This window comes from Varanus komodoensis, unplaced genomic scaffold (assembly GCF_004798865.1).
Source record: "Varanus komodoensis strain SLA01 unplaced genomic scaffold, ASM479886v1 scaffold1, whole genome shotgun sequence".
Taxonomy (NCBI): Eukaryota; Metazoa; Chordata; class Lepidosauria; order Squamata; family Varanidae; genus Varanus; species Varanus komodoensis.
The window spans coordinates 72,878,228-72,893,477 of NW_025335268.1; the positions used below are offsets into that span (position 1 = coordinate 72,878,228).

At 46.0% G+C, this 15,250-nt stretch overlaps 1 protein-coding gene across 7 annotated transcripts in view; it reads left to right on the top strand.

Annotated features, from left to right (window-relative positions):
• Window positions 1-15,250, top strand: part of EXOC4 (exocyst complex component 4) — a 394,149-nt gene that overhangs the window by 42,421 nt on the left and 336,478 nt on the right. For all 7 annotated transcript variants that reach the window (XR_006414572.1, XM_044428719.1, XM_044428745.1 and 4 more), the window contains 3 exons: window positions 3,735-3,919; window positions 4,428-4,537; window positions 7,794-8,037. Coding sequence is in view for 6 of the 7 variants with exons in the window: in XM_044428719.1 (XP_044284654.1) it covers window positions 3,735-3,919; window positions 4,428-4,537; window positions 7,794-8,037 (539 nt within the window). In the remaining variant the exon portion in view is untranslated. The remainder of the gene's footprint in view (window positions 1-3,734; window positions 3,920-4,427; window positions 4,538-7,793; window positions 8,038-15,250) is intronic.

A 15,250-nucleotide genomic window follows, 5' to 3' on the forward strand; every position in this document is an offset into this window, starting at 1 on the left:
AATTCAGAGGACTAAAACTGTCCTTTCATGCCTATGAATTGGGCATCTGCACTAGTGGAAATACTACAGCCTTCGGAAATTAGATCAGTTCTTGAAGCGGGCTTGGTTTTCTCTTTGGACCATGAATGTTTTCTCAGCAGGACTCTCCAGCTTTTGAGATAAGTGTCTTGGTAATGGGCAGTAATGAAGAATGAAATATGCAGTGCCGGGTGGGGAGGCCGAAGACGGTTTAAATGGCATTTGCTGAAGCGTAGCTCTGCCTCTTAAGCTCTCAGCCTGCGAACGTGGCACCTTGGCTGTGCTGTTTACCTCAAGAATTCAATCACTCTAAAAGCAGCATTACCAAGGCCATAACTCCCCAGCTTGTGTCTCTGCAAATATGAAGTGTCACACAGGCAATTTTTTAGAAAAAGAGGGCTGCGTTTTCTACCAAAGACGAAAATTAACGCTCCACTGGCTTCTTTCCCCCCCTCCTTTTAATACTACAGTAAATGATTGACTTCTCTGTTTGCTTTTTCTCAAGGATTACTTGAGAGCTTTATGTTGATATAATAGTTTGGGGTTTGTGTATGGCCATTCCTCTTAAACAGGAAATCCTAGTGGGGAGCAAAATCCTTCTGGGCAGAGTGAAAAAATGGCATGGAATGTAATGTCTGTGGTAAACCATGGAACCCCCTCCCCATGTTCCACGCTGATTTCGGAGGATCAAGTAGGGACGGACTGGTAGAAGAGTTTGGGTATGCTGGTAGCCCACTCCCAGCCATTCCCACAATGCAAAGGCTGGGCTGAAAGCCTTTGCAAACCCGAATAAAGCCTATTCCTAATGTAGGATGGAATCCCTTCGTCCATCCTTGAACTCCTTCATGTTTCCCCCTGTGGTAAATAAGCAGTTTAGTTCAAACCAGGGCATTCTGCTTCTGTGCGGTGACACAACTGTTATCAATCTATTAATTCTGCATGCCAGCCTCAGCAATGGGATACATTTCCCTGGAATATAATTACAGGCTGCCCTAAGAGGTAGGGGATTAGAGGACTCCCCCACCCCCTTTTCTGAAAGATGGCTTCAAGGCGCACTTGCACTTCAGTGCCTGTCTTTACAACCACTATTGAGGGAATGATCCCATGGTCCCTGAGAGCTTCTGGGAAAACCAGCCCAATCGTCTGCTCCATTAAAGCAGGCATGGAAAAAAGACGGAGCGGGCTGCCTTCCGAGGTTGGGGAAGTGACCTGGATTGGTGGGAAAGGGCTTTCTGGTGAGGGGGTGGCAGGGGATGAGCTCTCAGGGTGCCTTTGCAGCAGCCCCTAGTTGTGGCTGTTCTTCCCTCCTTCCAACCCAACTGAGGCATGGGCTTTCCAACCAAAGGCTTTCTTACGGTAAAGCTGACCAGCTCAGCTGGCTTCCTGGCACAAAAGAAGAGAACTGCAGAAGTCAATAATAAAAGGTGGAACTGAGTTAGAATACTGGCTGTCAGGGAATGCAGCTTTTGCTGTGATTCCAAGCAGTGATTCCAAGCCTCTTACCTTCCAAACTGGGAAAAGCAAGGCAGTCGTTCCTGCTGCTGAAGGACCAAATGCTTGTAGTTGCTGGCATTTCTCAGCGGGTCTGTCCTCTTCACCCAAAGCCCTGCATCGGCATCAATGACGCTGCATCCCCCCTTCATCCCACCCCAGCTTGCCTGCAGGTTTTGAAATCTCCTGATTCTTAGCAACTGCCTGGCTTCTCTCTGGGTCCCCCGGCCCTCCCATTTCAGCGGCAGATTCTGGTCCTCCCTCTTTGAGTCAGACTTGCTATTTGCAGTCCTCAGAGCTCCCTTACGGGATGAGTGGGCCTAGTTCCCACCCCATCCTCCTCCCTCTGACACGATCCAGCTACATGGGCAAAAAAGCCCTTTATTGAAAAAAGTAGGGCAGGAGAACAGGGTAGCATAGAGCAGCTCTGCTGCACCTCCTGCCTTAGGTGTAGCATAGTGGTTACAAGCACAGGCCTGGGACTCGGGAGATCTGGGTTCTAGTCCCCAGTCAGCTGTGGATCTTCCTGGAGGCTGTCACAGGCTCTCAGCCCAACCTCCCTCCCTGGATTGTTGCTGTAAGGATGAGATTGAGAGGAGGTGGAGTGTTAGGGTAAGTTGCCTTGAGTTTCTTGGAACAAAGGCAGGATAGAAATATAATAAAATAAATGGGATAGCCGTAAACTTCTGAGTTGGGGGTCTTCTGAGCATTGAGGGTGCTGCTGCCTAGGATAGCTCCATACCTCGGAGCACAGGGCTTGGGAACGGCTTCCATCATTAAGTTTGGTGGCTTGCCACTGTGTGTCAAAATGAAGTGTATTTGTCATACTAATGATGCTTTGGATTATTAAATGAAATATTGCTTGATTTGCTAGAGGCTATTTATGCTCTCTGCTTACCTTTTGCATTTCTTAAGGCATGAACAGTGAATTCCTGCAAAATGAGATTTCCTTTTCTGTTGCCGGTCACCTTTGTTTTAATTGCTTTGTGATGAAGTATTTCCAGTGCTGCAGGGGAATGGTGAACTGATAAAATTAAACGGAATTGCTCAAGCATTTATCAGTCACTGGTTTTATTAAATCGTGTCTTGTGGAAAGGCACCTTAAGCACTGTGTCACATGTAAATTGGGGATGTTGCTGTAGCCACCTGCTTGGCCCTTGCCTAGACCTGAGCTTGTTATTTATTCCCTGAGTTGTACTGAACTTACGGACTAGAACTGGTGAGGCACTCTTGAGGTCTTTGGTTGGAAACTGGGTTGGCCATCAGCTAGAACAGAAACAGGTTGCTAACCCATAAAGCATAGTACTTCTTCAAAAGCCACTTCTTCTTTGAAGCTGTCTGACTTGCTCCTTAGTCCTGGTTCACCATGGAAGCTATGCGTTGTGTGTGCACACTGGGAAAAGTTGCCGGAACACTCATGACTCGTTTATAGCTTCAGTGGGAATTTGAGCTCAGGCAGTGAAGACGACATTGTTGTGGGACTTTCAGCAAGCTCTAGTGTCAAATCAAGGTCAGGGAATGTCTGGGGAGCAGGAAGGGGAGTTGTTAGTCCAGGTGGGTGGAGGTGATGGTCAGCTGGTCTGTGGGAATGGGAAAATAGCCCAGCAGGAAGTGGAATTGCAAGTCGTGGCTGATGGGAGTCCCAGTCTACCAGTGGGAGAGCAGAAGAAGACTTGGGAACTAGGCAGGTCTCACAGCAGGGACTGAGCAGTCGTCTGACACAGAGGTCCCTCCTCCTGTGGAGGTTATGTTGGTTGCTAGGAGACAGCACAGGTGGGAGATTCGGTTGATAGAGTTTCACCACACCCTGCCTGCTAGGATGTGCAGGCAGAAAGGGTATAAAGAAGTGGGGGACTGCGGGGTGTTGGACAGGACTCAACACTTCACTCTGGGTGAACTCAGAGATGTGCAGCTATGGAAAAAAACTCTGGAGTAGTGTGCTTACTCAGGAGGAGGACTGTGCCTCACAACCACATGGCAAAGTATGTGTAAACGAACCGAGCGTGTCTTCTCTCCATCACCCTCCCTTCCCCATCTTCTCCCTTCTAGATTACCAGTTTCTTGGGCCAGGGACCGATCTTCTTGCCTGCTTCTCTGGAAAACGCTGCATCCATTGCGGGCGTAGTCCTGATAGTACGAGCTAAGCAAAAACTTAAGTGCAAAGAAGCTCTGGGAAGTGGGGATTTTGAGAAGGGGGGAAATCAAACATTGCATTTTCTTCACAGGTCTCAGCAGTTGATTCCCTGGAGGGCTCCCTCCTTCAAGTGGAAGGACTAAGTGATCTGAGGTTGGAGCTTCACAGCAAGAAAATGAACATGCACCTGGTCCTGATAGATGAATTGCACCGCCATCTTTACATCAAATCCACAAGTAGGGTTGGACAGCAGAGCAAAGAAAAAGGAAAGATGAGGTGGGTGTAAAAATATCATTTACGTGGTAAAGAAGGTCTCGTTCCTTCGATGAGCAAGGCATTCTTTTGGGAAGAGTGGTGTGAACAGTTGAACATTTGGTGGTTCAGAGCTTGCTGCTGCTGCTGCTCCGATGGCCTCTTTCCTTCTAGCCATTTCTGGGGGTTGTCCATAGATGCTTGCCATGTAATAGCACTGGTGGCTAGCCTTATACTCGCTCTGAAAAAATTAAGAGTTCCAGAAGGAGGTGAGAAATTGCCCCCTCCCACAGGACTGCTTCCTGTCACTATGCAAAGGGCAAAAACTGGGCCTTAGATGGCAAAAGAGAGCTCTGAGTTTGTCAAGGGCACGTCCATCTGGTGTTCTGCCACTACTCTATGAGCATCCGTGGCTGAAGTGTCCACTGGACATCCCGTGGAAGCCTTCCCGTTGCCATCCCTGCTTTCTGATGGCCCTGCAGGAGGTCTTGCAGAGCTTGCCGTGGTGTCAGGTTATGTCTCTTTTCTGCAGCTCACTGGGGAAGGACATCTCTCCAGCGCCTCTGCTTGATGTCACCAACTTGTCCACTCCTCGCAAGCTCCTGGACTCCTCTCCGTTCGGCACCCCGGGTAACTCCAGTGGTGAGTGGTGGAATAGAAGCAGATCTTTCCATAGGCCCATTTCCACTGTTGGTACATGGCCTCATTCAGCTCAGCTGAAGATCGTTTGAGGAGGTGCAGGGATTTGGGGCTCAGGGGTGAACTGACTTGGAGTTAGATAGACTGGCAGCTTCTGCAGTGCAGAGAAGAGGCCTGTTCCCTTGTTTCTTCTTGCCCTTCCAGGTGGTGTTCATTGCAGCCCCCAGGCTAGCTGTGTATTATGCACAGATGTGCTTATTGGAGCCCAGCCTATCCTCAATTATAACACGGTGTCTTTTATTGATTACATTTATATCCTGCCTTTTTTTCCCTCGAAGGAACTCAAGGCGACTCACATAAACATCCTCCTCTTAATCTTATCCTCACAGCAACGACCTTCTGGGGTCGGTTGGGCTCAGAGTCCGATTTTGCAAGCAGCCATACATGTAAACACTGATTTATTATTGTCACCCCATTGCATTTATATCCTCCCTTCTTCCATCTTGTGAGGAACCCAATGCGCCTCCACAGCTCCATTTTATCCTTACAGCAGCAACCCTGGGAGGTGGGTGGGGCTGAGAGTCTGTGTCGTGAGCAGGACTGGAACGCAGATCTCCCCAGTCCCAGTTCCACACCCTTAGCCACTACTCCACATTAGCTCTCCAGCACCAGCTGATGTGCTTTCTTGTTCCATTAATGGTTACCTGTAGCAACATTCAGAGGCATACACAAGAAGCGGGAGCAATAGCTGGAGAAGGGAGAAAATGCACAAAAAACAAGTTTTGCTTCTTTAATTCAGGTTGTGGAATCGAACGTTCTGGCCAGAAGATGCTGTTTTCTGTATTTGTGAAGCGTAAAGGCAACCCTAAGGGCTTTGTTGCTGGGCACCTTGGCCTCCCCCCCCCCCCGCCCCCTTTGTGACCTGGAGTCAACACAAGTTCATCCCTTTTGTGTTTGCTGCTCAGCAAGGACTTGCTCCCCGGGGGATGGATGTGGGGCTCCCTGTTTGTAACCGCCCGGTCCCTTCAGCAGAAGATGCCGTCCCTCTCCACTGTGAAGGAAGCAACTTTTTGAACGCTTGTTTCTCCTATGGTGGTGCATTGTGGCAGCTTTCCCATCTGGTCCCCAGAACGAAGCATGGCTGTTACCTGCAGCTCTGTGGATTCCTGTTCCTTGCCCTGTGATTTCATCAGTTCTGCGTGTGGCAGGTAGATCCACGAGCACGTACGAAGAGCCCTGCTGCCCCAGGCCAGCGGTCTATTGAGTCCAGCGCCCTGTTCCCAGCAGCAGCCAACCAGGTGCCTCCAAGAAGCTCCCCAGCTCGGGGTCTAATGGGAAGAGCCAACCCCATTGTTTGTCTTCTGGCACCTGATATTAGGCATCATCAGAAGGACGTGGTTGGGGTGTTCCTGAATTTACTCCCGGGGGATTTTGTTTCGTAATTCTAGCACAGGAGAGGGAAGAAGTTCTCAGTGCATAGTTTTACAAAGTTCTATTTTACAAAAGTCTATAAATCCTATTCATTTTTTTCCACCAGACTAAGATTCCCCAAATGCCTTTCCTCCTGCCCACTGATAATTATGTTTTCTGCAGCTTTTCCAGCTCAGTAGTCCCCTTTCTGGCATTCCATTTGTGGCTGCAGCATCACCTTATATAAGGTGTAACATTGCTGTATCGTTTCCCGCCCCTTCCTAAATAATCGGCAGCCTGCATTCTGCCCTTCTGACTCCCATTCCACACTGATTTTATGTTTTCAGTGAGCTTTCCAGCACAATCCCAAGATCTTTTTCCTGATGAACTGTTGCCATGACTGATACTGTAGCTGCCTTCTTTGGCATGAAGGTGGGATATAAAGTTAAATAGTCGTTCCTGCTTGTGAAATCAGGTTTTTTTTTACTCATTAAAGTTCCTCTTCTGTTTTGCTATTCTGGGTAAAGTGTATGCTCCAGACTTGGTTTGAGCTCGGCGTCCCACGATTTGTGAGCATTTCTTGTATATGATCGCTGCATGGCACCACTAAGAGGTGGACAGGAACAGAATGCTGTTGCAAAACTTTGAAGGGCTCACTCTGTTTGCTTCTTATTAGTGGCACATCTGGCCATGGCTAGAATTTCCGCGATTGAAATTATGCTGGCGAAGGAGTTTCAGGAACTCTCAGAGTGGACCATTGGGGCCCTGTGAACTTCTGTCCTTCTAGATAAAAAAAAAAAATGGTCAAAGCAGGGCATAATCTGGGAAAGCATAAATTATGTAGAGTATGGAATAAAATTTTACTAGCTGCTCGTAAAAATGAGACAGCTAGTGAAACATACTCTGATAAATAGTCACAAAATGTGATCATCCACATGAATAAAAAAAAAAACCAAGACCCAAGAGGTCTTGATATGCTCTTGGTGTTGATTTGGGCTAGGGGAGGGGGTTCTGGCTGCTTTATTGCTGCCATGCCCCTCCCTCTTTAAATGCTCTGTCATACAGATTAGCCTGCCATTGAGAGAGGAAATCCAATTTTATGGGATGGATCGTAAAGGTGGGAAAGTAATGGGGTGATTGTTAGAGAGTGAAGATTTTCAAGGGTCATTGCTATTGATTTCTAGGGTTCGGTGTAATTCAGTGTAAATAGCTGAATTTAAATTCAGTGTAAATACCTCTTGGTTTATGTTCTGGTTTGCTTGTGCTGTGAAGTTATCAGAACCGTGATTTTTGTCCTGGACCAGGCAGCACTGAGTCGGGAATAGACATGCTCACGTAGTTTGCACCTGGGATCCTGCAGTACCACTCTGTCTCCACGGGGCCATAAACTGTTATGTGAACCCTGATCCTGCCCAAGGCAACGCTGTCGCTGGGTGGTGGAGCTCGTGCTTTGGGGGCAGAAGGCCCCAGCTTCCCTCCCTGGCATCTCCAGGTGGGGCTAGGAAGGGATGCTGCCTGGATCCTGGAGAAGCTGTCAAGCAGCATTGACTGTCCTGGGCAACATGGACCAGCGGCCTGGCTCAGTCAGGGGCAGCTTCCTGGGTTCCTGGGCCCACGGTCAGCATGCACAGAACACTGGATTTTGTTTGATGAGCACATGAAGTCTTGAGTTTTTCAAAGTGCAGTTCACTTTGAAACTGAGCAAACTTTCAAAAGGCAGAGGGTGGTGTGCCATAGGGGCCTGCTCTTCAAAGAAGGAAAGCCAACTCCCCCCCACCCCCCCCGGCCCAATACCCAGTTGTGCTGTCTAAGTCCCTGGATATGTCTAATGTTGCTTTTTATTTTCCAGGGAGAGAGATCAGCTTGATGGATATCAAGGACGATTTAGATTTGGATCCTGAGGAGAACAGCTCTGCCTTCATGGGCATCCTCATCAAAGGCCTGGCCAAGCTGAGGAAAATCCCAGAGACCGTGAAGGCCATCCAGGAACGTCTGGAGCAGGAGCTGAAGCAAATTGTCAAGAGATCCACCACGCAGGTGGCAGACAGTGGCTACCAGAGGGGAGAGAACATAGTCCAGGAAAACCAACCTCGGTAAGAGCATTGCATTGCATTGCATTGCATTGCATTGCATTGCATTGCATTGCATTGCATTGCATTAAATAGGCCTCAAAATAAATAGCATTCCTGATAGAAATAGGAAGCTTCAGGCTGCAAGGAGATCGATCTGCCTTTTCTTTGGGATGTTCAAACCACGCCACTCCTCTGTGTATCTGTTCCTCTTTTAATCCAGGGCACTGTGATCCATGCTGCTGAACAGATCATGGTGACCTGTAGAAATGGCAGCTCTCCCTGTTTCCCTTCTTGAGCTGCACAAAGTAGCGCAATACTTTCTGGTTCGATATCGCCAAGGTTATCACGAATCACCAGACATCATCACTGTAGAACAGGTGCAAAGAGAGCCTCAGGTTTGGCATATAAATTGCATCTTCATCATATAGTCTTGATTGATCCTAGCAATGAATACCAATGAAAGAAAGTGGCTCTAACTCTCAAGCTTGCAGAAGAAACGTTTTTAAAAAGTGATGACATAAATATATGATTGGATGCAAGAAGTCCAGGGTTTGTTTTGATTTTCAGCTTGGGACTTTTCATATTCAGGAAAATGAATAGATGATATGCTAATGGCACATGGCCTTGAATGATAATTTGACATCTGGTACATTCATGGCAGTGATGCGCCAATCACATTATATACCTAAACAGGGTGAATTCCCCGTAATTGTGCCGTGCCCATAATTCCTGAGAGTGCTTTAGTGTCCACAGTCTCTGTGACTAGCAGCTTGTAGACAAATCCTTCTAGATGGAAAGTGTGAGTCAAGCAGAGCTGGCGGCCTGAGTTCACAGGCAGCCCAAAGCTGTTGACACTGAAATCTGGGCTGTCTTTTTTAATTCCAAGAAGTGCTTCTTCAGGTGCCAGAGATGGTACTTTTAAGGGTCAGTACTGTCTTGCTCCTTGTCAAGGTTTGTATCAATGCAGGGAGACAGATCTCAGGCAGTTGCCAATTTGAAGTTTACAGAATTAGAAGAAAGACTTGTTGAATCTCCCCAGATTTAACAGAGATGCAAAACAGGGTGTTCTTTTTGCCTGTTAAGGTATTTTTATGCAGCTCTTCAGCCGAAAAGGCTCTCGGAGCAACTTAGATAAATCAATAAAACATGGCCCCTGATCTGAAAGATGCATTTGGAAAGATATGATGAGCGAATGAAAGAGGTAAAAAGCAAGTGGGTTTGTTATTGCATTGCGCCATCAAGTTGTCTCTGACTCTGGTGACCCTAGGAATTAACGCCCGTCAAAATACCCTGTCCTTGACAGGCCCACTGAGCTCTTGTATACTTGTGGCTGTGACTTCCTTTATGGAGTCAGTCCGACTTATTGGTCTTCCTCCTCTTCTGCTTTTGACTTTCCCTAGCATAATTGCCTCCTTCAGGGAGCCTTACCTTCTTATGATGTATATGACAGCTTCAGTTTTGTCATTTTTGCTTCCAAAGAAAGTTCTGGCTCAATTTGATCTACGAGCCACTTGTTTGTCTTTCTGTCAGCCCAGAGTATTTACAAAGCTCTCCTCCAGCACCATGTTTCAAATGCATCATTTTTTCCCCTGTCAGCTTTCTTGACTGCTAAGATTCCACAACCAACCATAGCGATCAGGAATACAATAGTGTGTATGGGCTTGCCCTTGGTCTCCAATGAAACCTCCTTACATTTAATTATCTTTTCTAGTTCCTTCATTCCTGCCCTTCAGAGTCTCAGTCTTTTTTTAATTTCTTAGCTTCAATTTCTCTCTGAATTGATGAATGAGCAACGATATGTAAAACCTTTGACAATTTCAGTTTCTTTGTTAAAGTTGTTAAAGTCTTCTGCAGTCATGATTTTTGTTTCCTTAATGTCTAGTTGCGGTCCCGCTTTTTATTTATTTGTTTGTTTATTTATTAAAACATTTTTATGCTGCCCCATTCGCCGAAGCCTTGGGGCAGCTTACAACAATAAATTACAATAAATATAAACATTAAAAATCCAAAAAATACAATATAAAATAAGCCGCCCTGGCCAGATAAGATCAAATAATACTAACAGTTAAAATGCCGCTTAAATAAAAAGGTCTTCGCCAGGCGCCGAAAAGCAAATAACGACTGCGCCAGGCAGACCTCTCTGGGGAGCGCATTCCATAACTTAGGCGCCACCGCAGAGAAAGCCCTCCTCCGAGTAGCCACCCTCCTAATTTCTTCCACGGAGGGTTCCCGGAGAAGGGCCTCTCCCGCTGATCTCAAGTGGCGGCTGGGCATATATGGATGTAAGCGCTCCTTCAGGTAACGCTCCTTTTGCATTTTCTTCTTTCACTTTCAGCAGAAGTCATTTTCGTTCAGTGTTGCTTTCTGCCAGTAGAATGGGATCATCTGCATATCTTAACTTATTGATGTATATTCTGCCATTTTTCATTCCTTCCGCTGATCAGCTTTTCTTATGAGATGTTCTGCCCACAGATTGAACAAATAGGGAGATAAAGTATGACCTAGGCTTTGCCTATAGGATACTGTTCTGTTTCTCCATATTCTCTCCTAAGAGTAGCTTTTCAGCTTTACTTCAGTGTGTGATAAGAGTTCACAGTTGTTACCTCAGTCTGCTCCTGGCCTTGTATTGGCAGCAAAAATACAGATTCTCTATCTCTTCCAATAACATCATCTATTTGATTTCTATATTGGCCATCTGGTGATGTCCATGTATTCCGTTGTCTGATTGGTTGCCTGAAGTAAGCAATAAACAGATTGCTGGCTTCACAGAAATATATTGTTCATTCTCCTGCTTTGTTTTTGACCCTTAGACCAAATTCTTCAACAACAATTGATTCTCCTTTGTTTCCTGTGTTTGCATTCTAGCATGTCTTGTTTTGATGTATTAATCAATTTCTTCTTGAATAACTGCGTACATTTTTGATTTCTTCTTCAGCATTCGTTGTTGGAGTTAATGATAGTTATATTGATAGGTTTTCTGAGAATTCCGATTGATAGGATTCGGTCGGAGTTTGCATGATAGCCCCTTCCTGCCTGTGCCAAATCTTGCCTCAGTATTAGAGCCACTCTGTTTCTTCCGAGTGTCATTTCTAGAGTAAAACACATTGTGTTTCTCTGACCAAAAATGTGCCATTACAGTCCATTTTTGTTTGCTCACACCAAGTACTGTGATGTTTACCCATTTCATTTCCTGCTTTATGGTTTCCAGCTTGACTTGATTCATATTTCTCACATTCTAAATGTACACATTATCCAACACCGAACCTGCCTTTCACCTTTGTGCGAGTCCTTCAGACTAGTAGCTTGTGAAGTGCCTTCTGACCAGGGAATCTCTTCTTCTGGCACTAACTCTTGCCTCATTTTGGATTGTTTCATTGTAAGATTTTCAGAGAAAGAGCAATCAGAAGTTGCTTATTTTTGTCACCTTCTGCACAGTACTGACCAGAGAGTTAGCTTGAGTTTCATTGTCTGAGTTTCATTGTCTGTGAGAGTTCTTCTGCCAGAGTCATATTCAGCAACTGCTGCTGCCCTTCAGCTATTTCTTTGCCCCCATCCCCATTAGACATATCCATTCTCTTCTGATGATGTGGCCGTTTCTCCCGAAGAGGATGGGTGTATCTTAGTCTCAGCTTTGACCATTCTGCCTTGTGGGACTTTACTAGTGAAAGGCATTGCTCTTGGCTTCTCTGATGCTCTCAAACCCCTCAGCACTTTCTGATGGCTTCCAAGAGTGGGGAAGCAAATTAGTACAAAAAGTTAAATGGGAATTCCAGTTTCTCGCTGGAATGGGAACGGGGGAAAGTGGAATCTGGTGCGATGGATGTTTCAGCAGACCTGATAGGACTTCCCCACTTCTCATGTCCTTTTGCTGTGGCTTGATGGAGTGCCGTGAAGAGTCCCCCCCTGTGACGGCAACTGTCTTTGGCTCCCCATCTCACATTTTGACAATGCTGGATCTGGGAGAGAAGGGATTGGACTCTAAGGGCCTATCCAAAAGAGAAGCCTCTCTTTTGTAAACAATCCAAAGCCAGACAAGGACCTTGCTGTGCACTTTTTGAATGCGCCTTTCCCCATCGTGCCCTCCACCTGCCATTCTTTCCTTCCAGCCTCTGCAATGTTTCTCTTTCCCGGAGCAGAAGATGCTTCATGCTTATCTGTGAGTGTTGCTTTAGCCGGAAAAGGTAGCTGTGATGAATGCCACCGCCCGAGCAGGAAAGTTTCCTAGGCCATGTAGTGCAAAGTGTTCTCAGGAAAAAAATGCTGGCTTGGTTTGACTTCATGCCATGGTGGAGCATATGCTTAAGAAGAGCTTTGTGCTGTGGCTGCACTGCATCCTACCTGTTTTCCTTTTTGGTGGCCGGGGCTCTGAATTCCACTCCTAGCAGCTCTAGGCTACTTACGTATCTGTGGGTTTTCAGGAAGTTAATTTCATCACTGACTTTAATATTTTCATTAGTAGGAGTTAAAACCGTTTAATGAGGCCAAGCTCCCATTTTATTTGCTCACAGTGTGGAGGGACAGTCATTCATAAAGATCACGCAGTCAAAAACCAATTCTCTGCCTTGGTTTCTCCATCCATCAGATCGAAAGGTTCTTTAGCAATAGTCTCTAGGCTTTGTACACCACTCCCTGCAAGCAGTGATGGCATGTATCAGGCCTGGCTTTTTAGCTCTGGACTTGTGATGCTGAGAAAAAAATGCCACCAGTGGTTCTTCTCGGCAAGTATGACGATGAGGTACAAATAACAGATTCATGTGGTATAAAGTTCAGTCTTCCCTCAGGCACATAGTAGAAACATAGAAACAGAGCGAGTCAGAAGGGTCCTCCCTGGCCATCTAGTCTGACCCCTGGCTCTGCTCATGACATGCCCACCATGTGCATGTCCAGCCCATCCTTGAACACCGTCCCTGATGGGGCCTCAACCACCTCCCGTGGAAGCCCATTCCACACCCTTGGGGTCCTGACTGTCAGGAAGTGCTTCCTGGCATCCAGATGGAACCTTGAATGTAAGAGATGAATGGAAAAGAAGGCTGAACCAATGTTCAGTGTAAAGATATGGAGTTAAGTTAAGCAAGCCTGAAGTTAAGCAAAGCAAAACCTGTGGTGCGAGTTGGGCAGGCATGTCTGATCAGCAGGCCGTGTTTCTGCCCTTGGCTGCAGTTCTAGGGTGGAAAGAGGAAGGAGGCTGCAGACATGCCAGATAGGTGCTGCCAGCCATGGAGGTTATCCCTGGGATGCTCCCAGAGGTTGCTGGGAAGTAGAAACAAATTATAATGGCTTCTCAGTTTCAGGAAATATGAAATCCAGTAGTTACTTAAAAGTGGTGGCAAAAGTGATGGAGATATCCAAGAGTGTTGTTCTGGTTTGCAAATCAAGGGAGCACTTCCCGTTTGGCACTCCATATGCAAACACAAATGGGAGCACAAGTTTTGGAAAACGTGTGCAATGCCCAGACTTCATCCACATTTGAAAGGGCACACTTGCACGTGTGTGTGCACTTGCACAGATGTTCAGATCCCTCAATGGTCAGGGAGAATTTCATGTTTTTAATTGGGAAAATGCACTTCCAGTCCAAAATAGAACAATATTTCCCAGTATTAAAAAGATCTAGTTTACAAAATTTATGTTAAAGCAGTTTTTAAAATCGTTGCATTGCATGGTCTCTTAGTAGATGTAAATTTCATAGAATAGACTCCGCAGATAGGAGAGGAGGGGTATATATATATATCCACTTTCTGCTGCACTGTTAAAAGATTTGGGGCATGTGCAGTGTAGACTCCTTACAAGGGTCCATGTAACTTAGTTGGTTACATCCAGGAGTAGATCATATGAAGTCAAAAGCATGTGTACCCAGATGGGGAGGCATTGGATACACCCCCCTCCACTCTGGAAACCACTGTGCAGACGGGCCTGGGTTCGTCCAGTGCCGATCCATGTTCAAAGGGTGATCATCCTTTAGGTGCACTGACCCAATGGATTGCAGCCTGCGCCAACTTTTCTGTTACTTTGTCAATTTGAATTCCATGCCCTTTTCAGCTCATGCTGAGGAAGGTTCGCCTGCTCCAGGAAAGCATGTTGACGGTAGCAAAACGTGTGAATCACCATCGGTGACCTCGTTCGAGTCACATTGCATCAATTTATGCTCATTTATTGGCCAAACATGAGGAACAGCTTCAGGGCATGTGTCACTTTGTGTCGACATATTTACTGTGTTTTTGTGGCGATGCCCTGAACTTGGACTGTCAAACTGCCCAAGTGGACCTTTGTCAGTGCAGATGGATGTTCGTGGAGGTCACTTGTCCTTAAGAGAAGCAAAACAAATGTTTTATCTAGGCAAAAGAGAAAGAAACATTCCCTTTTACAGCAGTCTTGGTTCCTCTCCGTGCCCCGATTGGGCATTTGGTCATCCTGTCCCAAAATTTTAGAACAGGTCAGGGAAATAGGATTGGAAGAATGCTGAAAGGAGTAGGGGCTGCTCCATTGTGAAGAACATTGATAGAGGAGAAGAACTGAAGGAGACTGCAGGGCATTTAGACTAAAATGTAAGATAATTCCCCTAACAGAGCATCATTGAGAACTACTATTCAGCTCATCCCACAATGGTATGAGGTTTAGTGTGAGAGAAAATAGACATAATATGTTATGTTTATATACCTGGTGGGCGAGGCCAGATAGTTGTGGCAGAAGCTCACAGCCAAGAATTAAAATAAGTAAATAATTTAATAAGTGAACAATTAATTAATTAATTAATTAATTAAAATCACACAAAAATATGTGAAGCCTAATTGTAATCCACTACTGAGTACCATTCACTTATTCCTGATGGCACAGTAGTCCCCAGGGTTTTCCCCAAACTGCCACTGGAAGGTCAGATTGGAACCAGTGGAGGACTGGAGCGAGCCCTCTGGCCTGAGCTTTTATGCCCCCGACTTAAAGCCAAGGCTGCGTATTTTCTCTGTAATGGAATGTTAGACTTGGGTGTAGGGGATTGGGCTTGGAAACCAAATTTAATCTGTGTTCATCCATGAAGTTCAGTGGCTAAAGCAGGATCTACTTGGGATCCTTGCAAGAGAGACAAAGGTGGGATATAAATGCATGCATGCATAGGAGAATAGTTGAGGAAAAACCCATAATTTCCCCAATCGCCAAAATGTAAAATAATAACCTATATCTTGCATTTCTTCCCTGAAGCTCCTCTTGTTCTTGAAGGCAGGGACCAGACCGAGAGCTTCAT